The following is a 22810-nucleotide window of genomic DNA, read 5'->3' on the forward strand; positions in this document are numbered from 1 at the left end:
AGAGAGAGAGAGAAATATGAATATATGACTCCCAAGCAAGCTCTGTCCTGAGAGCATGGAGCCTGACTCAGAGCTTGAACTCATGAACCCAGGAGATCATGATCTGACTTGAAACCAAGAGCTGGATGCTTAACTGACAAAGCCACCCAGGCACCCCTGCATATTTTAAAACTCCTCATGCCTGGCGATCAAACAAAAATTACTGGAAATAACCAGGAGATATGACCAAATCAAGAAAAAATCCCAACCCACAGAAGATCTAGGTATTGGAATGATCAGACCCAAACTTTAACAAACTTTGATATGACCAAGAAATCGGGGGCATCAGGTAAAGAATTTCATTAAAGAACTGGAGCCTTTAAAAATGAATCAGGGGTCCTCAGGTTGTGATCTCATGGTTGTGAGGTCTACTCAGCACAGAGAATGCTTGGGATTCTCTTTCCACCTCTCTCTCTGTGCTTCCCTTGTGTGCATGCGCATGTGTGCACACACACGCATATACTCATTCTCTCTCTAAAAATGAATAAACTTAAAAAATGAATCAAATGGAAATTGTCAAATTAAAAATTACCCCAAATTACAGTTACCGAAATTAAGAACTTAATCAAGGGGGTTGAGAGCAGAATAGACAGAATTGAAAATAGAATGAGTGGATAGGTAGAGCGAGTGGTACAAAACATCCAAATTGAATCACAAAGAGAAAAAAGAAAGAGCATAAGGGACATAAGAGACACAGTGACAAGGTCTCATATGCTTGCCTTAGGATACTAGAAGAATAGAGAAGAAGAAACAACATTTGAAAAGATACTGGCTATGACTTCTCTAAAATAAAACAAAAAAAAAATTGAAAAGACAAGACATCAAACCAGATTCAAAGGTGCTACAAACACTAAGCAGGATAAAGACAAAAAATACCACTTCAACATCTTGGGCGTAACAGTGAAATTTTTGAAAATCAAAGACAAACAGAAAATCTTTAGTAGGCAAGTAAAAAAAAATATGTGTATTGTCAAAGGAAAATGAAGACTTAACAGATAATTTCTCGATGGAAACAATGAAAGCCAGAGACAGTAGAATGATACCTTTGAAAAGTTGGGGAAAAAAAAAAAAAGATAGCTGCCAAGCTAGAATTCTAAACCCCCTCCATGAATAATTCTTCTCCTTCTCCTTTTAATTGGGCTCCATGCTGGGACTCAAAACCTTGATATCAAGATGTGAGCTGAGATCAAGTGTCAGACACTTCACTGACTGATCCACCCAGGCCCCTCCGCTGCCACCTTCTCCCATATTCTTTTAAAAAATAAGAAATAAATGCATTTTCAGTTAAATAAAAATGGAGAGATTACTTTCTAGCAGATATAAAATCACTAAAAACTAAAGGAGTTCTTCAGACAGAATGAAAATGATTCCAAATGGAAGAATGGAAATACAGGAGGGATGAGGCAATGGGAAGAGTAATGTGTGAGTAAATCTAAGTAAATGTTGATGAAAACAAAAATATTAATGGACTGTGGGTTTTCAATATACACTGAATTTTAAAAATAAGAATAAAATAAAGCTGGGAGGGATATAAATTGTTCCAAGACCCTTGCAACTGATAAAGTACTAATTTATAAAAGAAGAAAGAATAAAAAGATGTATTACATACTAGGAGGGAAGAAAATAAAAATAAAAGGTAATTAGTTTGATAGAATACACAAAACAAGGGGAAAGAAAACACAGATTAGGTAGAACGTATTAAAAACAAACAATGTAACGTAGATTTAATCCTAAATATATTATTATATAAAATAATATCAAATATGAATGAATTACACATTTTAATTAAAAGGCGATGATTATTAGGCTAGATTTAAAAAATCCAACTGTCAGGGCGCCTTGGTGGCTCAGTTGGTTAAGTGTCCGACTTTGGCTCAGGTCATGATCTCACTGTTCGTGGGTTTGAGCCCCGCGCAGGGCTCTGTGCTGACAGCTCAGAGCCTGGAGCCTGTTTCAGATTCTGTATCTCCCTCTCTCTCTGACCCTCCCCTGGTCATGCTGTCTCTCTCTCTCAGAAATAAATAAAACATTAAAAAATAATTAATTAAAAATAAAAATAAAAAAATCCAACTGTGTGTTGCCTACAGGAGATATACCTTAAAAATAAGGGGAAAAAAAGGCTGGAATAGAAATTGGAAAACAATAAAGCATGAAGATACTGACTAAAATAATGTGGAGTAGCCACGTTGCTATACAAAATTGACTTGAAAGCAACAGCCATTTTTAGAAATAAAGCAGTGTATTTATTTAATAATAAGGAAAAAGGCAGTCCACTAGGTTGCTATACTAATTCTAAATGCATGTGCACCTAATAACATTATTTCAAAATATACAAAGCAAATATGACAGAAATAAAAGGAGAAATGGACATGTTCACAGTAACAGTGGGGGATTTTAGCATACCTTTGTTAGAAATGGACAGAAGTAAAAGTCAAAAAAATCAGTAGGGATATAAGGTATTCCAATGACATGATTTACAAGTTTGACCTAACTGACATATTGATTTAACTATGCTCAGCATCTGAAGAATGCACTACTCAAAAAGTGCACATTGGTCATATCTTGGGACATAAAGTGAATGTCAACAAATTTCAAAGGAATAAAATAATTGAATATATTTTCTGAAACGGTGGAACTTAAGCTGAGCGTCAACAAGGGAAAGGTAAGTAGAAAATCTCTAAATTTTGAAAAACAAAGCAGTACACTTCCAGATATCCCATGAGCTAAAGGAGAAATCACAGGGGAAATTAAGAAATGTTATGATGTGAATGATAATAAAAATACAACATATAAAACCTTTCATGATACATGGCATAATTAGTGATAAATTCATAGCCTTAAAATGAATGTTTAGAAGAGCTAAAAGGCTGACAACTGATGATCTAAGTAGCCACATCAAGTTAGAAAAAGGAGAACTCATCACAAACCTAAAGTATGAAAATTATCTTAAAGAGTATTAATAATATAAAAGTAGATATCAAATAGACACAGCAAATAAGGTAAAAAAATTGATATACACTTCAGTTTCTTTGAAAAGATTAGCAGAATTGATAACTCCTTAGGAAGCCTGATAAAAGAGAAAAAGAGAAAATCAAAAAAGGCACAAAGAATCAGTATCCAGTTTAAGAAAAAGGACATGATGCCAGATACAACAGACATCTAAAAGACAATCACAGGACATTATAAATGACTGTATGCTAATAAGTCAGCAACTGAGGACATTGACTTCTTACCACAACCGACAGATGAAGAGACAGAAAATCTGAATTGTCTAATATGTATGAAAGAAGTTGAACTCAGAGCATGAGCTCTGCCACAAAAAGCCTCCAGATGGCTTCCTAAGTAAATTTTTCTGACATTTAAGGAAGGCTCCTCAGTGTTTTACAAAATCTTCCAGAACGTAGGAAAAGAGAGACCACTTCCCAATGCACTTTATGAGAACTTCATAACCTTAGAATATGGAAGGAAGGAAAATTACAGGACAATCTTATTAAGAGAGGTGGAAAAAAGATATTAAAAACAGCAAATGGAGGGGCACCTGGGTGGCTCAGTCGGTTAAGTCTCCGACTCTTGATGTTGGCTCAGGTCATGATCTCGCGGTTCATGAGATTGAACCCTACATTGGGTTCTGTACTGACAACGTGGAGCCTGCTTGGGATTTTCTCTCTCCTTCCTTCCTGCCATTACTCTGCTCGCTCGCTCGCTCTCTCTCTCTCAAGATAAATAAATGTTAAAAAAAAAAATAGAGAATGGAATCCAGCAATATATAAAAGGCTCAACATGTGGCGATTAAGTTGGGTTGATTATAGGAATGCAAAGGTGATCTAAGGTTCAACATAATCAGTGTAACTTATCACGTTCGCAGAAACAGAAGAAAATCAACATAAGAGCTACAGAAAAATCAGTTAAGTTTCAACATACATTCATGGTTAAAACTCTTAGGAGACTATACACCGGCAGAGATTTTCTTTATCCGGCAAACAGCATCCACGAAAACCTAAAGGAGGCATCACACTTAATCATCCACTATGAAAATCTCTTCCCCCACTAAAATTCGGAACGCGACAAGAGGCGGTTCTCACAACTTCTCTTCAACGTCGTACTGATGGCTGTAGCCAGCACAATAGGACAAGAAAAAGAAATTGGAAGATTTAAGGATTGGAAAGAAAGAAATTCTTGTTACTAGTATTTTTTTTTAACCAATAACAGGATTGTACATATAAATAAAAATGCATTATTGAACAAAGATACAAATTAGTATTTGCCATATGAGTCTATTTTCGTAAAGTCTGAAAACGGGCTGAAAGAACGTATGGAGTTAGAGGTCCAGATGGTATTTACCTCTGGGAGGGGAAGAAAAACCAAAGGGAAGGGAGAGAGGAGGGGATGCCGGGAGTGCCCTGTTCCTTTTTCTTTTTTTTTTTAATATTTTTATTTTATTTCTAGGAGAGAGAGAGAGAGAGACAGAGAGAGAGAGAGACAGAGTGAGCAGGGGAGGGTCAGAGAGAGAGGGAGATACAGACTCTGAAACAGGCTCCAGGCTCTGAGCTGGCTGTCAGCACAGAGCCCGACGCGGGGCTCGAACCCACGAACCGCGAGATGATGACCTAAGCGAAAGTCGGACGCTTAACCGACTAAGCCACCCAGGCGCCCCATGGAAATACCCTATTTCTTGACCTAAAGATCTTGCTCTATTTCTTGTGGTTACGTAGGTGTGATGACTTTGTGATAACTAACCAAGCTGTGTGCTTACGACTTGTGTGCTTTCCTACTTGTATGCTGTGCTCTGATAAAAGCTGATTTTTAAAAATGAAAGAAATTCCATTAGGTCCCTTGGCCTCCCCCCGACCCCCCCATCTCGGCCTCTCTCCATCTTCGCCCTCCTAGGCATGAGCCGTGTGTGCGATGCAGACGGCAGAAAGATGCAGCCACCAGGAACCCTAACTTCCTGGACTGTCTCTTACAGGGAGGTTTCCTACCACTTGGAGTTGGTAAGCCCGGGGAAAGCCGAACCCTCAGGAGGGCCGGCAGTTAAGGGCCGAGTCCGCGTGAGCACGTCAAGCCCCAGTTCTGCCCTGCCGTAGTCACGTGTGGCATCGAGATGGGAGGGGTTGAGGATTTCTGCCACTCGGAGCTGTCTCAGATCGTGTCGTGATCAGGACGGAGAGAGGGAGATGCAGAGAGGATCTCAGTTACTGAGCTCAATGACTCTACACGCAGTGGAGACGATGCCTGGCTCCTACCAGGCATTCAGACACCCCCCTCCCCCCAGGTGCTTATCAAGCCTTTAGACAAGTAGGCAGGGGAGGCTGTGGTCAAGCCAGGAGCCCAAAACTCCCCTCTGGAGGAGGAGGGCGAGGGGCTGGCTGCTTGCAGGGAGGCTGGCACTCCAGTGTGTGTGTTGGGGGGTCTGTTCTCCCACCATGCTGGCAGGTGGCTGACAGCGGGTAGACTGAGAGAGGCGGCCAAACAGGGCCCCAGGGGTTGCCACTCGGCCTGGCTGAGCCGGGCAACGAAACAGGCCAGGGGGAACCGGAGACGCTGCCCCCACACCAAACCTCCCCCCTCCTTGGAGCTTCCTTGACAGTACGCTGGCTGCCACTGAAACGAGGCTGGACTATGGTGGTGAGTGTGTTGTAATGTCAATGTCAAATCGCGGGACCGCACACCTGAAACTAATATAATACAATGGCAGGTCGACGATACTTTTAAAACATCAACGAGAAAACAAAACAAAGCCAAAAATAAGGCTGGACTAGAGTCGTCCTTCCTCAGAGCCCTTGCGGCCCGGGTTACCTGCCCAGGAGAGCTGAACATTCTAGTCTGGGAGGTCGGTGATGCTGCCTACCCAGTGATGGGGTCACGTTCAAGGTCCTTGGGGGCGCCTGGGGGGTTCTGTCGGTTGGCATCCGACTTCGGCTCAGGTCATGATCTCACGGTTCGTGGGTTCGAGCCCCACGTCGGGCTCTGTGCTGACAGCTCAGGGCCCGGAGCCTGTTTCGGATTCTGTGTCTCCCTCTCTCTCTGACCCTCCCCTGCTCACACTGCCTTCTCTCTCTCTCTCAGAAATAAAAAACATTAAAAAAAATTTTTTTTTTAAAAAAAGGTCTTTGATTTGTCTGTGGCAGTGAGTCCTTTCCGAAGTGGAAATAATCGGTGTTTTGTCTCACACGGTGGTTGTGAGGATTAAATTATTCACTAATAGATGTTAAAGGCTCAGGACCACGCTCGGTAACTGCTAAAGACCAACATTGGAGATTTTATGAGGATCCACTCTAGCCTCAAATGATCTGTCCTTTTTTAATGTTTATTTATTATTTTTGAGAGAGTGTGAGCAGGGGAGGGTCAGAGAGAGAGGGAGACANAGAGGAGGGACAACAGCGGGCAGGCGCAAACTTTGCCATCGTGCTGGCCTCAGGGACACAGACCGGAAGGCTTCGCAGCCTTGGGCGGGGTCTTTCTTGCTGCCTGAACTACCTTATGCTTCGTCCCATCATCGGAAGTGTGGGTGAGGAAGACAGAATGGTGTGCAGGAATGAGGTCCCGGTCAGGAACCCAAAGACCCAGGTCCTTCGCCGGCTGGCTGTGCGCTCCTAGGAAAATCTACAAAATCTCTGTTTCCTCATTTTTATTCAGAGATAGCAGAAATGTGTTCTCAGAGATTTGTCCTCACAGGAAGCTCAGTGTCTTCACCATTAGGTGAAGCCACTGGGGAACACAGTTCTCGGATCTCTGAATTAATGGTTAGAAGACTGCTGCTCTTTATGACCAATGGTCCTGGCTGGACCATGCAGGCCCTATGTCCTCGGGATCTGGACAGGCAGCGCCCTGGGGAATTAATTCCAAATACGTGGCGCTGACCGCAGAGGGTGACGCCTCACTCCTTGATTACGTTGACAGCCCCCTAGAGGCATGGCCTCTGCTCAGCGTAAAGGGCATCCATCCCTTTAGGCACCCAGAGGCCTGGGTGGCTCAGTCGGTTAAGCGTCCGACTTCAGCTCAGGTCATGATCTCACGGTTTGTGAGTTCGAGCCTTGTGTCAGGCTTTGTGATGACAGCTTGCTCAGAGCCTGGAGCCTGCTTCCGATTCTGTGTCTCCCTCTCTCTCTGACCCTCCCCTGCTCACGCTGTCTCTCTCTCTCAGAAATAAATAAAACATTTTTAAAAAATCTTTAAAAAAAAAAAAAAAAGGGCATCCTTCCCGCTGTTGTCGGGGAGGAAGGGGCATCTCTGAAAAGTAGTCTCTGCATATTCTTGTCCAGGTTGGGAAAGTTGCGGACTCCACCCTGAGAGGAAGAGGGGGCTGGGCTTGGCTGTGTTGCCCTCTGGAGATTTTGACAGTGAAGAGCCAAGCAACTGAAGGCAATGGGTAGAGACAGGCCATTGTGATGCAGAGGAGAAAGAACTAGAAGAATCTGCAATGGCTGTGGCCTGGAAAGGAGGCTGGAGTTTGAAGGCAGAGGCCTCCCAGGGGCTGGCTGATGCTACCTTAGGAACACTATGTCATGGTTTTTTCAGGAAGATCTATCCCACGTGATTTGGGGGGACATACTTTTTGCTCCCAAGAACCATGGTATACCACCAGGGCCTTCAAAGTAGTTTTCTCTCCCTTCCTTCCTTCCTTCCTTCCTTCCTTCCTTCCTTCCTCCCTCCCTTCATTCCTTCCCCCCTTCCCTTCCCCCTTCCCTTCACTTCCCTTCCCTTCCCTTCATTCCTGGGCATGATGGAATCAGTACATAGCATTTTCTTCAAGATGCTGAGCCTCCTCCAACCCGAAGGAACCACCTCACAAATGCATCCTTGGAAACAAGGTCATGGGCAAATAGAACTCCACCTGGTTGAGGTCCCTCCTCGTGTATCCCATAGCGCCATTTACCTGACCGCATTCGCGATTCCGTACGAACCGTGCCTTTGCCTGAGAGTTTGGCACTAACTGTTGTTTTACCAAGAATGGAAGGGACCAGGTCACCAGCAAGCCTTTCATGCATGTCTCTGCACAGCTGGACTCACCTGGAAAATGTTGGCGAGGTCTCTGAGATTGAAGACGTAGTGGAACTTGATCGCTGTGGGTAGGAATGTGGTGGCGATTTTCTGGTGGAAGGTGAGGGCCAGATTGATGAGCTGGGGGCTGGATTTCTGCAGCGACTCCGGGAAGTGTCCAAGCTTAAGGTGCTGAGTCAGGATGGTGCCGTAGATGGAGGCCAGGGCATCTTCCCCAGGGGAGGAGAGGGCGAACACGGCAAAGTGTCGCTGTACGAGAGAACAGGCCATGGCCGGGGCAGGGGTCAGAGTCAAGATCACCTCTTGGGGATTTGGGTAGAACAAAGAGGAATTCTTATAAGGGCTTTGGATTCTATATTCTAATCACACTTCTCACGCTGGACCCAAACTTAGGGTGGACCTCAAAGATGGGGGAATACGGGATTTGCACCTTTAGTCGGAGATGCTAGTATAGTAGGCAAAGAATGGAATTTGGGCTCAGACGCTCTGAGTTCAAACCAGGATTTGACCCTGAATATCCCCATGACCTTGGGAGAATCATTTCATCTCTCTGATGTTTTCCCACTCCAAAGAATGAGCTTCCAGGCAGATTCTATGACTCCTTCCAGCTCTAGAAGCTTCATGGCTCTGGGTCTAGGAGTTTCTCTGTCCAACCCCTATAAATGCAAGTCAGCATCCTATATGATTCACCACTTTAAGAGGCTGGACGGGGAGGGGAAGGGCCACTTACTACTTGTCATTGAGGGACATGGGCCCTCGTGAGCTAGTATTTATTTAGGACTCAGGTTGTTCTTTTTCTTTTTTTAAATTTATTTTTATTTCTGAGAGAGAGAGACAGCGTGAACAGGGGAGCGTCAGAGAGAGAGAGGGAGACACAGAATCAGAAACAGGCTCCAGGCTCTGAGCTAGCTGTCAGCACAGAGCCCGACGCGGGGCTCAAACCCACAAACCGCGAGATCATGACCTGAGCCAAAGTCACACGCTCAACTGACTGAGCCACCCAGGCGCCCCAATTTAGGACTCAGGTAACAAGGCTCTCTTCCATACCTGAAGCCGTGGGTTGATGGTGAAGCTGCCCGCAGTGGGGTTCATACACGACACATACTGCACATTCCTGATCTCCTTCAGGGACAGCTTGTTCCGGTCATACCTGGAGCAGTCAGACACCACAGGGAGAGCTGGGTGAGGGCTCAGGCAGGTGGGTGCCTTACCAAGGTGAGGTGGGATGTATTCTATCGTTCATGTGCTTGGTGGAGAAAAAAAAAAAAGCCTAGACCTACTGGTAGAGATTGGAAAAAGACAAGAGTCTGGACCCAAATCCCAAGAGATCCAATATCTTTGGAAGGAGCACAGAAAAAAGAAGCCATAATGATGGACTAAGAGGTAGGGAAACATTATGGGGATGCGGCACCCCAGAAGGCAAAGGAAGTTGGTACTTCCAAGAGGAAAGAGCGGTCAAAGAGAATCAGAAAGACAGTGACCCAAAGGGTCTGTTAGATCTTACATAAAGATAGTTAGTAGTTGAGCCGGAACCGTTTGGTAAAGTGGAGGAAAGAAAAACCAGGGAGTGGAGTCAACGGTGGTGAAGAAAGCAGGAAGGTGGAAGTAGAGATATTCGGCCAGGTGGGAAGAGAGAACGGGTCATTCATTAGAAAGTCATGCTTTTGAATGTGATAGAAGAAATCTAGGCGAGTCTCAACTTTGACGAGAAGGAGCTAATCAGGACACGAGGGGTGGGGTGGGGGTGGGAGAATAGAATCAAGATGCTGGTGATTCAGCCTCAAGGAAGGTGTGTCAGGAGGAGGGTGGAAAGGACACTCAGGGAAACAAGTAAGCTGTACACCTAGGGAAGCAGGAAACAAAGATGGCGCCCATGGTCACCAGCGGAGGTGGGGTGGGGAGTCTGAGAACAGACAGAAGGTCCGACATAGCCATTTCTGAGAGGGGGAAATGCAAACACACTGAGGCAACAGGGTGCGTTTGCAGAGAGCTTCTTCTGCTCGCTTTAGGCTTACGACCACGGATCTAAAGTAGAACTCGTGTGCCGGACTGATCCGCTCCGGTGTAGTGGAGCCGCCCAGAGGCTGGGGTGCACACTGGGCGGGGATGTACCCGTGAGGATGTTAGCAATGACTGAAAGGCAACTTAGGTCCCCATCACAATCATCCTTCTCTCCCAAGTCCCCCTCTGAATTCTCAGCAGCTAATTCAACGTGAGGCAGGAAGGTGAGCCAAAGTCCTCTCCAATCACGGAGCTGTTTTTTGGGGTTTTTTTTTGGTATTTTTTTTTCTGGCAAGTTCAGATGTTTTTCCATAAACACTTACGCTGTTGCCAGAGACAAGATCGGACCCTATTAGCTGCTCTGAAAGAGACAGAAGCTGTCAAGACCTGCGGACGGATGTGCACCACACAGCGATGTTAGTGGTTATCACTGAAATACCCGCTCAGGGCCATGGGGCCACACAGGGGAGAGGAGACGTTAATTCTGCTTTGGAGGGTTGGAGAAGGCAACTTTTGAGGTGAATGATGAAGGGGAAAAAGTAGACTTTTTTCCTCAGATAAGAGCTCAGTATCTTCCCTGAACAAACTTCCCACGTAGGCATTAATGCCCGGGGCTAAAAGTGCCCCCCCTGGGAGACAGAGTCCCGTGAGGAATGTGGTTTGCCATGGGGATTCTCATCCAGCACTAAACTGTGGTTTGTGGCTCTAGCAGAGCAGCCTTCAGCCCCGCCTTAGGCCTGCCCCCTTAACCACCCCCCCCGCCTGCGGGCCCCAGGCCCTTTGCACGTGTGTTCTCACCAGTGGCCATAGTCCAGATGCTGCCTGATGATGGTGTGGGGCCGCACGGTCCCGTAGGCATCCACCTCAGGCATGTTCATGTCATCGATGAAATAGATCAGCCTCTTGCTGCCTGGGGGGCCATAGTTTCTGCCGGCCTTCTTTTCTAGAGGCTTCTCCAGGACAGCTGAGGAGAGAGCCACTTAGTGAGGGAGGTTCGAATCTCAGATGCCAGTGCCAAGACCAGGACAAGCGTGGGGCGGTGCGCACTGGCCGGCAGACAGCAGCAGTGGCCGCTAAATCGTGGCGCCTACGGGACCAGGGGCGGAGCTGGAGCCCACCCGGCACTGAGGGTGACCGCATCGGTCAGGCCCCCAACGCCTCCCCACGCGTGCATCGTCTTGGGTTTCTGCAGAAGCGTACGATCTCATTTAATTCTTGCAACACCAGCGCCCGACCGGTCTTATCATCCCATTTTACAGAGGAGGAAACGGAGGCTCAGAAGAACAAAGATAGTTCTCTAAGGTGAGGTCAGGGTCCAAGTCCGGAGCGGTTAAATTTCGGAGCCCACGCTCCTTCGATCGTCCCTCTGATCCCCAGTTTTCTTTGCTTATGGAGTTGAAACAGAGGATCCCTTCACAGACTCAAGGCTTGGCCCTCTACCCTCAAGGAAAGCTACAAATAATCAGATTCTGGGGAGACTCGCCCTCTTGGGCTGAGACAGCACAGGAGTGTGAAGGCTGCGGCTCCCATATGGGGGGGGGGGCCCTTCCACTGACGTATAAAACAGGAGCTACTAGGGGCGCCTGGGTGGCTCAGTCCGTTAAATGTCCAACTTTGGCTCAGGTCATGATCTCGTGGTTCGTGGGTTCGAGCCCCGCGTTGGGCTCTGTGCTGATAGCGCCGAGCCTACTTGGGATCCTCGCTCTCCTTCTCTCTCTCCCCAAAATAAATACATATCATTAAAACCAAAAACAGGAGCTATTGGATTCTTTTTCAGCAGTTTTCTCAGAGGGCCCACCTCCTGAGGGGAACAGGAACAGCCTCAGAGAACTGCCCAGAAGCCAAGGGCTTCTCTGCTGCCTTCTGGTTATCAGGCCCCTAAGAGAGCATCTCCATGCCTTCCCGGAGACTTAAGTACAGACTGGGAGGCGTTTCTTCAAACAGCACCGCGGTCTAGCCTGGGGGACTTGTTTAGAACAAACCTAAGTAACAGAGTGGAGGCACATGCACTTCCCCACCGCGCCCCCCAAAAAAGCAATTAAATATGTACCGCAAGAAGCGACACTTCTTATTATGGATGGAAGCTCTAAGAACTGCGAGTCCTTCTCTTGAAAAACAAGTTTGTAAGCAAGGAAGAAGTGTCAACAGACATTTGGAGGTGACAGAGAGGAAGACAAGTCCCTGCAAGAAGCTTGAATATTCTAATTTTCTGGTCCCTGAGTTAAATTAAGTGTTTCAAATACGAATTAGATTTAAATTTAATTAGCATCCAATTAACATACACTATCAACCCATTAATCACCCGACACCTTTCTCCCCCTAAAGATATAACAACTATATACGAGGATCTGTCAAAATGAAATATAATTAATGGGCTGCCAAGGACATGTTTTGGAGAACAGTCCTTCTGGTAAATTCTCTTCTTGGGAAGACTTGTTTTCTCCTCCCTGCAAAGGAGGGATATTCAAATCAACCCCTGGAATGAAGCAGACCCCTCTAATCCGGATCCATTAAGCTCTCTTTACGCTTCTGAAGGATCGTTGAGGAGAAAACCATGTCAGTTTGCAAGAAGTGGGCTTGGAATGCAATGAATCATCCTAACAGGAGGCTGCTGAGTTTCGATCCCTACTTGGCCAAGTGCTGTTGCAACTCACATCTCAGATGGAACGGCAGGAAGTGACTTTCTAGGCACAAGTGGAGAAACTGATGGGCTTGAGTTGACGGCGTCCAATGAGAGAGATGTGCAGAGACCTGTGGTCCCCACCCCCCCCACCCCCCCACGCTACATCCTGCATCACTGCAAGTCCTGACGGTCAAGCCCATATTTTGGCCCNGCAATATTGCAACACCATCGTGCAGTCGAAGGGCAAGTGCGTTTTCCAAGCGGGTTCCCATCTGTTATCTCATTTCGCTGTCTCCACCGCGACCGCCCTTTGCCCAGTGGCTCTCACCTGCTAATCATGACATCCTCCTAAGGGGCCTCCCTGCTTTCGCCCTTGATCTCTTAGCTACAGTCTCCTGCTTACAACGCACCTGGGGCAAAAGCCAGTGTGGTTACGTCCACAAACCCGGCATCTCCGTTTTTCTCTCGTGAGGCTGCCCTGTTCACTCTCTCTGCTCCAGCCATCCCGTTCTGGCACATTCACTGCCACAGGGCCTTTGCTCTGGCTGCTGCCTTCCCTGCCTGTAATCCTTTCTCCCAAACGCCAACAGAGCTTACTCCCTCACTTCCGTCAGGCATTAACCTGCTCAAATGCCATCTCTCAGCGAGCCCTTGCCTGGCCACTAGCCAGAATTCACCCCTCAGCCCGGTTCTCTGTGCCTGCTTCATTCTTCTCTGTGACACGCATCACCACTTAAAATTCCATATATTCTACTTATTTATCATGCCTATTATCTTACCCCCTCTGCACTATAAACTCCATGAGGACAGGAATCTTTCTCTGCTTTTTTATCTAGCACACAGTAGGTTGTTTGAAAGACATTTGTGACATCAAGGAAGGAACAAGTGATAAGCTCCAGGAATAGCAAGGAAAGATATATTATCCTCATTTCGTAATTAAGAAAATAGAGGCTAAGGCACAGTTTGCATACCTTGCTGCCAATCACCCAGGTCTGTAGATACTGATGCTAATGCACCTTGCGTAGCACCCAGGGCGAGACTCTTGTAGGCAAGCCCTCACACCCCAGCCCCCCTTTATGGCTGCCCCTGACCCTTCCTGTCCCACAGATTCTTCCGGTCTCTGAGCTCGGAGTAGGGCATCCATTCCTCTGTGGGGCAACGCTGAGGACCCAGCTCTACATGGAGCCCGTTACATGCACGTCATTGCTGAGCAGCCCCTCAGAGCAGCCCCATGATGCATTAAAAACCTTTTAACAAATGAGTGGGTTCAAGGGTTCGAGCCCCACGCCAGGCTCCATGCTGACAGTGCAGAACCTACTTGGGATTCTCTCTCTCTCTCTCTCTCTCTCTCCCGCCCTTATCTGCCCCTCCCCTACTTGCTCTAGAGAAGCAAGAGGTTTAGAGAAAATAAAGGACTCCCATCCCACGCCCTACAACCACTGAGTGGCCAAGCCGGGATGCTAACCAGGGTTGCCTCATGTTGTTGGCACTGCAAATTCCTTAAACAACACAAGGTGGCTTCTGCGCTTAGAAACTCCCTGATTCAGTGAACTCACTACCTGACCACATTTCCTGACAGAGACCGTGAGTAACTAATCACATCTCACTTTACACTGATTCTCGTCGGCTTTGAATGATTTGCCTTCCACATTATCTAGTTTTTCATGTGTTAGGACATTTCCCTTTCACTGTAAGGACTTTGCATGTATTCTTTCCAAGTATAATCATGCTCTGCGAGATTGTAAAAATAATACATATTCATTATATAAAGACTAAGAAACGTAGAAAATCAGAATGACGAAAATGGAAATTGCCTGTAATTCGATCACCTCACGGAAGCCATTATTTTCAATATTTTGGTGGATTACATTCTATTTCGTCTGTTCGGTTTTTCCTTTACAAAATCTGTGCTGCATATTCTGCTTGTGTGTGTGTGTATATATATGTACACACACACACATTTCGTTAGTCCACATATTATAAACATTGTATGATAACATATCTTCCTAAAATATGATTTTAATGGCTGCACTGTGTCCCATAACTTGGAGGCACCAAAATTTATGGAGTGGTTTCTCTGTCATCTGAAATGTATGCCGTATTCCATTTTTTTCCTATACTCTGAAGCTACCTCTGCTTATCCTGAGCCGAGCACCTGGCCCAAGGAGGTGATGGATCTTTCATGATTTAATTTCATGTCATCTCCCTTGTGTAAGACATTAAGGCAGGTGGATGAGCTGTAAGCGTGAGGCTCCTCTGATCTTGAGGGTTTGATCACATCTTTTCGGGTCCTGTAAACCTCAAACTTTTAATGAATAGGTTACAGAGATTCACATCACACGAAGATTCAGATGCCTGAGCTCCGATCTAATTAGTGTAATTAAGAGCTCAAATATTTGTTCAACGAATGATTTAAATTGCAGGTGGATGGTAAGAGGATTTGGAATTGTGAAGAGCATCATCTTTTGCCTCCTCTCTTTATGCTACAAATACAAGTCCATTGATGCCTTGGTCCATTTCTTTGCTTCTCTTTTTCGTCTTTTAGACTATCTTGTCTAAAGGTCATTGCAAATTCTTTTAGTCTTAAAATTACTTATATTTTCTTTTAAAAAGTTTTTTTTTAATGTTTATTTTTGAGAGCGAGAGAGCGAGAGAGAGAGCATGAGGGACAGAGAGAGAGAGGGAGACACAGAATCTGAAGCAGGGTCGGGGCTCTGAGCTAGCTGTCAGCACAGATCCCAATGCAGGGCTCGAACCCATGAACTGTGCAATCAGAAGTCAGACACTTAACCAACAGAGCCACCCAGGTGCCCCAAATTACCTATATTTTCTAAAAGTACAAGAGAGGCTTCAAGTATTTGAGTAGACATAAAATGGGCCAATTAAAGGAGACTAACCAGGGATTCCAAAGCAATACAGGAAAAGAAACATAATTGGACCCATCATCCAGGAGAACACCGTTACTATAACCAAAGAAAACTGTATCTCACCCTGTCCTTTATGACCCGCTTACCTGAGATCTCAGAACCAAACCTGTGTTTAATTACAGCAACCCCGTCATCCTGGATCACTGGTACAAACCCACTTCTAATTTTGTATGCAAAAAAAAAAAATTCCCAGGCGCTACATTCTAGCGGCACGTATCAGGGATACGTACTAAAGGAATACCAGGCTACAGAATGAGCACATCTTCAATGGGGCGGGGGGGGGGGGTGGTTCACAGGAAATGTAACAGTAACTCAAAAGTTACCTTTTCTCATCCTGACCATCCGTCAAGCCAAGGGTGGATCATTAAATTGTAATTCAGCAAAGGAAATGAAAGCATTGCAGCAGGTCTGTGGGGTTTAGAAGAAGAGGAGGAAGGGGGGACCCTGCCTCTCGTGACGCCTCTCTCGACGTGAGGGTTTAGTGTTCTTGATCTGTGCTTTGGGCGGCCGCTGGAGAGAAGTCAGTTGGAATCTGAGTGTTTTGACGACGGCCTGAAGGGCTGATTTGATTTACTATCAAAGGGAAAGATATCCACGTGCTCTGGATATCAGAGGAACGGAAGCAAAGTGGGCATTGTCGCATGGAAAGCAAGAAGTATGACCCAGCAGCTCATCAAAGCTGCAGGCCGCTACAGCACCGTGAAATAAGACCGCTTGGCTCTCAACTCATCACGTGACTTTCAGGCAAGTCCCTTAACACCCCTAAGCCTCATTTTCTCATCTTGCAAAAACAGAGACTATCAGATCTGTGATGGACACCGTTTCCAAAATCCTACTGAGTCACTTTCCAGCCGGGGTGGCCACGTGACACAGTTCTGAACAAGAAGACACACGTATACGTCATTGGGGTTCCTGGAGAGCGCTCGTTTCCTGACACGGGCACTAACTCTCCCCTTTATCTTTTTCTTTTTTTCCATTGGGAATGCAGATGTGATGGCAGGTAAAGCAGCCATTTTGCCAACCTGAGGGAGAAGCTAAGAGAAGAGATGTTGTAGCACTGGTATCACTGAGCCACGGATTTCGCATTGGCAAATGCCAACCTCAAGACTTCTTGCTGCACGAGAAACAAATTCCGTTCACGTCATCACTGTCAGATTCCCTGCTGTGTGCAAAGGCGTTGCTGACATGGTCTCATCATTTGTGGAGGGTTAAATGAACTAAAGAAAGGGGTAAGACCCTTAGCCCAAGGTTTGGCACAGTATAAACATTACATAAAGCATGTGTTGCCTACACTCTTGAGCCCCGTGAATGCCTTGAAACACAACCCCATTTGTACTTAAGACAGTACTGGGCCTGCGTTTAGAAATGTCCTTGGTAGAGACGCCAGAGCTGGAAGAAATGAAAGACATGAGAGGTGCAGGGGGTATCAAGCAGATGCTTCCTCTATAAAAGAACATCTGATTTTGAGAAACGGGGCATCTGATGGGCTAGCAGATGAGTGAACCATGTAATTCCCCCTGCAGACCTCCATGAACTGACCGGCAGGGCTAGTGCCCATTTGAAAGTCAGGACCTTTCTTACCAAAACATTATTTTTGTTTTAAAAACTTTTTAACGCTTTTATTTATTTTTGAGAGAGAGAGAGAGAGCGAGAGAGCAAGCAGGGGAGGGACATAGAGAGAGACAGACACAGAATCCGAAGCAGGCTCCAGGCTCTGAGTTGTCAGCACAGAGCCCAACGCGGGGCTCGAACCCACGAACCACGAGATCATGACCTGAGCCGAAGTCGGACACACAACGGACTGAGCCACCCAGGCTCCCCAACATTATTTTTGTTTTAGTATAGTTGAAGTTGAACCCCCTTTCCAAGCAAAAAAGGTTTACTTGGGTTCTTTATGGTTTGGCACTGGGGGCTTAGAAATTATCGCATAGTATTCACGGATTCTTAAAATCAGGATGGATTTTAATATTACTATAGTAACAGCTGCCACTTACTAAGCACTCATTGTATGCTAGGACTCATTCTGAGTGTTTCACATATTTTATCTTGCTATTCAAAAACGAAAAGGATGAACTATTGATATACTCAACAACAGCGACAAATCTCAAATCATGCCGAGTGAAAAAAGCCAGACCAAAAACAAACAAGCAAACAAACAAAAAAGCGCAGGTATTGTGTGACTCCGTTATAGGCAATTCTAGAAAATGCAAACTAACCGACTGCGGCAGAAACTGGTCAGCTGTTGCCTAGGCACGGGCAGGGTGGAAGGGCAGGGAGGGAGGGAATGCAAAGGAACACCAACTTTCAGAGGTGATGGACTTGCTCGTCATTTCAATTGTGAGTGATGATATCAAGGGTGTGTAAGTATTTCAAAGCTTATCAACTTGTTTGCTTTATTGTTATTTTTGAATGTTTGTTTATTTTTGAGAGGGAGAGAATGTGAGTGTGTGAGCGCCAGAGGGACAGAGAGAGAGGGAGACAGAATCCCAAGCAAGTTCTGTGCTGTCAGTGCAGAGCCCAATGTGGGGGCTTGAACCCACGAACCCTGAGATCATGACCTGAGCCAAAATCAAGAGTAGGATGCTTAACTGACTGAGCCACCCAGACGTCCCCAAATTGTTATACTTTAATATGTGCCGTGTGTTATATGTCAATTATAACTCAACAATGCATTTTTAAAGGGAAAATGGCAAAAAAAAAATATACTGCCTTTGGTAGGAGAATGGGTAAATGGACTGTGGTTTATTCATACAATGGAATTCTACACAGCTATGAAAACCAATGAAATAGATTTACATGTATTGAAACAGATAACGATTAAAAAAAGTAAGTTACCCAAGGAACTTACAGTATGATGTATATTTAAAATGTAAACACAACACAATGCTGTGTATTTTTTTTTAATGTTTTATTTATTTCTAGGAGAGAGAGAGAGACAGTGTGAGCGGGGGAGGGTCAGAGAGAGAGGGAGTCACAGACTGAAACAGGCTCCAGGCTCTGAGCTGGCAGTCAGCACAGAGCCCGACGCGGGCGGGGCTCGAACCCACGAACCGCGAGATCATGACCAAAGCGAAAGTCGGACGCTCAACCGACTAAGCCACCCAGGCGCCCCAATGCTGTGTATTTTTATGGGTACGTGTATATATTAAAATTGTAAGTTTGCATCTTTTCATGGGTCTGCTAATCACTTAGCATTAGACTCTCTCGCTCCATCCAGGTTGTTGCAAATGGCAAGATTTCATTCTCTTTTGTGGCTGAGTAATATTCCACTGTGTATATATACTACCTCTTTATCCGTGCATCAGTTGATGGAAACGGGCTGTTTTCATCGTTTGGCTACTATCTATCTAAGCCGTAGATAACGCTGCTATAAACATCAGGATGCCTGTATCCCTTTGAATTAGCATCTTTTGTATTCTTCGGATACAAGAAGCTGTCTGGATGTCTTCTTTGGAAAAATGTCTATTCATGTCTTCTGCCCACTTTGTACTGGATTATTTAGGGGTTTTTTTTAGGTGTTGAGTTTTAGAAATTCTTCATGTATTTTGGATGCTAACCCTTTAATGAATGTGTCCTTTGCAAATACCTTCTCCAATTCAGTAGGCTGCCTTTTTAGTTCTGTTGATTGTTTCCTTGGCTGTGCAGCTTTTTATTTTGATGAGCTCCCAACAGCTTATTTTTTTGTTTCCCTTGCCTCAGGAGATGTATCTAGAAAGAAGTTGCTGCGGCTGATGTTGAAGAGGTTACTGTCCGTGTTCTCCCCGAGGACTTTTATGGTTTCAGGTCTCACACTTGGGTCTTTAATCCGTTTTGCAAGACATCACGGATCATCAGGGAAATACAAATCAAAACCACGGTATCCCCTCACAACTGCCAGAATGGCTAAAATCAGCAACACGAGAAACAACAGGTGTTTACGGGGTGCAGACAAAGGGGAACCCTCTTGCAGTGTTGGTGGGAATGCAAACTGGTGCAGCCACTCCGGAAAACAGTGTGGACGTGCCTCAAAAAGTTAAAGGTAGAAATACCCTACGAACTAGCAGTCGCACTACTAGGTATTTATCCGAAGAATACAAAAGATACTAATTCAAAGGGATACAGGCATCCTGATGTTTATAGCAGCGTTATCTACGGCTTAGATAGATAGTAGCTAAACGAGGAAAACAGCCCGTTTCCATCGACTGATGCACGGATAAAGAGGTAGTATATATACACAGTGGAATATTACTCAGCCACAAAAGAGAATGAAATCTTGCCATTTGCAACAACCTGGATGGAGCGAGAGAGTCTAATGCTAAGTGAAAGAAGTCAGAGAGAGACAAAAACCGTCTGATTTCACGCATATGTAGAATTTAAGAAACAAAACAAATGAACCAAGGGGAAAAACAAAAAGGAGAGACAAACCAAGAAATAGACTCATAACCATAGAGAACAAACCGACGGTCACCAGATGGAGGAGGTTGGGGGGTGGGTGAACCAGGAAGTGGGGATTAAGGGGGGAACTTGTATTGAGCACCGGGTGTCGTATAGAAGTGTGGAATCGCTACATCTTCCACCTGGAACTAGTATTATACTGTGTGTTACCTGGAATTTAAAAACCTAAGAAAAGGTGTAAAGTTGGAATGATACACACGAACTTTAGGACTTGGTCAGTGAGGGGCAGGAAGATGGTTGGGGGTGGGGCGCTGGCTGCACTTACTGCTAACATTCGTAGCAAAACGACAAAATTTTAACATCTGTGAAATCTGGGTGGTGGGTACATAGGCATCTGTTATCTATTTTCTGTACTTCTCTGCAGGCTTGAAATACTTCACAATTTCTAAAAAGTTTAAGTAATCTCCCTCCCTTGTTCTTAGAACCTAGTTGTCTTTGCCGGGGGCATCTGCTGTGATCACTTTATTGTGTTTACTTCCTGAAATATTCTAAGTACATATAAGCATAGATATGTGAGCATAGATATATATATATATGTATGTATATAATGTATGTTTATATGCATATATGTATATATACATATATATACGTACATATATATATACGTATAGTTTTATATAAATATCTTTTNATTTATTTATTTTGAGAGAGACAAAGACAGTGTGAGTAGGGGAGACAGAGAATCCCAAGCAGATTCCACAATCAGCGCAGAGCCCGATGTGGGACGTGAACTCATGAAACTGCGAGATCATGACCTGAGCCAAAGTCGGACGCTTAACCAGCTGAGCCACCCACGTGCCCTGATATCTATCTCTTTTTATATATATATATTTTTAATGTTTTTTTATTTATTTCTAGGAGAGAGAGACAGCGTGAGCAGGGGAGGGTCAGAGAGAGAGGGAGTGACAGACTCTGAAACAGGCTCCAGGCTCTGAGCTGGCAGTCAGCACAGAGCCCGACGCGGGGCTCGAACCCACGAACCGCGAGATCATGACCTAAGTGAAAGTCGGACGCTTAACCGACTAAGCCACCCAGGCGCCCCTATCTATCTCTTTTTAAACAAGACACATTCTGGAGCATGATCTATGCTCTTCTGTATCTTGCTTCTCCCGTTCAACAAAGCTTTGGAAGTACTTCCAACCCTGTTCATACAGAATGTCCTCTTCGCTGTAACAATGCTCTCAGCACTTCATCGTGCGGATAATTAGTCTGCTTCCCACCATTTGCCACTTCAGATGCGTTATAAACACACGTCTTGCGCACCTGTCTGGGTGTACTACCTGCCCTGGGAAGCAGACCACACCACAGCCCACTGGATCTTTCCGTCACTACGCAGGGTCTGCGGCGCAAAAGGCAGTGGAGACACGGGCTGCAGAGAGAGCGCTGGGCTCGGGATGTGTGGGTGGGAGGAGAGCCTGCCTCTCGTCCGAGGCCAGAGCAGCTGCCCTTGGAGAATCTCCTCTTAGAAACGTCCTCTGGGACACCAGGTTCCTGGTTCCCTTTCTCTAAGCATCCTTAGCACCCTTCTCCCGCCATTTTGTTGCTTCCAAAACGTTCTCGGCTGAGAGGCCAAATAAACAAAGTTGTCTGGACCGTGACCAAATGAAAGAGGCAAGATGCTCCGCCATAAGGGAAGTCAGCATTTTTTTTTTTTCAGAGTCAAGGGTATGAGCTCTGCTGGGTGGACTTCGGGGCCTTTATGCTCCTACTTTCGGGCTCTGGGTTGCCCCCCAGTTTCTAGCTGCTTCTGGACAGCAGAAGCTTCGTCCACCCCTAGTGTGGAGGACGGAAGGGACCGAGAGGCCTCTAGGGAGCCAGCGGGACCCAGGAGTGTTGTGTCCGGCTGCAGAGGCAGCCCGGATCACCCTGGCTCCACCTGACAGCAGGCTGACTCTTCTGGAAAATTCTGTGTTTCACCAGGACAGAAGGAGAAGATCTTCCCGGCTGGGGACCCAGGAGAAGAGTGAGAGGTCCGGGCGATGCAAGAGGCTGGTTTCCGTGATTATGGATTTTCACTCTCCATTTATTTATTTTTTAATTTTTTTTAATGTTTTATTTATTTCAAGGAGAGAGAGAGAGAGAGACAGCATGAGCAGCGGAGGGTCAGAGAGAGAGGGAGACACGGACTCTGAAACAGGCTCCAGGCTCTGAGCTGGCAGTCAGCACAGAGCCCGACGCGGGGCTCGAATCCACGAACTGCGAGATCATGACCTAAGTGAAAGTCGGACGCTTAACCGACTAAGCCACCCAGGCGCCCCTTTCACTCTCTATTTAAAAGCGTTTGTTTACATGAAGAATCCTTACAATAGGATTCTAGAGAACTCCAGAATACTCAAATGATACCACTAACAGTAGTAGTTACGATAGCTAGTGTTTATTACGGTTTTCATAGTATTTTCTTACCAGGGAGGCAATATAACCTTGCTGTTAAGAGCTCAGGCCCTGGGGGGCGTCTGGGGGCCTCAGCTGGTTGAGCTTCTGCCTTCGGCTCAGGTCACAATCTCACGGTTCCTGAGTTCGAGCCCCCGTCAGGCCCCTCACTGACAGTGTGGAGCCTGCTTGAGATTCTCTCTCTCCCGCTCTCTCTGTCCCTCCCATTTTCTCACTTGCTCTCTCTCAAAAATAAACAAACATTAAAAATAAACAAAAAAATTAGATAAGCTTACAACTAATTAAATTATACTAAAAAACAAAGGTAAGGCCATTCAAAACTCATCACATCTGAATGATTTTTACCCATGGTGCCTGGGAAGCGGAAATACCATGAAGGGTGGAGTGCCACACG

The 22810-nt window shown here is 45.7% G+C and overlaps 1 protein-coding gene across 1 annotated transcript in view; it reads right to left on the bottom strand.

Moving 5' to 3' along the window:
- Window positions 1-22810, bottom strand: part of DNAH9 (dynein axonemal heavy chain 9) — a gene marked incomplete at its 5' end in the record, with an annotated part of 325490 nt that overhangs the window by 147757 nt on the left and 154923 nt on the right. The window contains 3 exons of the mRNA XM_077746719.1: window positions 8050-8289; window positions 9088-9190; window positions 10840-11005. Coding sequence (XP_077602845.1) covers window positions 8050-8289; window positions 9088-9190; window positions 10840-11005 — 509 coding nt within the window. The remainder of the gene's footprint in view (window positions 1-8049; window positions 8290-9087; window positions 9191-10839; window positions 11006-22810) is intronic.

This window comes from Crocuta crocuta, unplaced genomic scaffold (genome assembly GCF_008692635.1).
Source record: "Crocuta crocuta isolate KB4526 unplaced genomic scaffold, BGI_CrCroc_1.0 scaffold139, whole genome shotgun sequence".
Classification (NCBI taxonomy): Eukaryota; Metazoa; Chordata; class Mammalia; order Carnivora; family Hyaenidae; genus Crocuta; species Crocuta crocuta.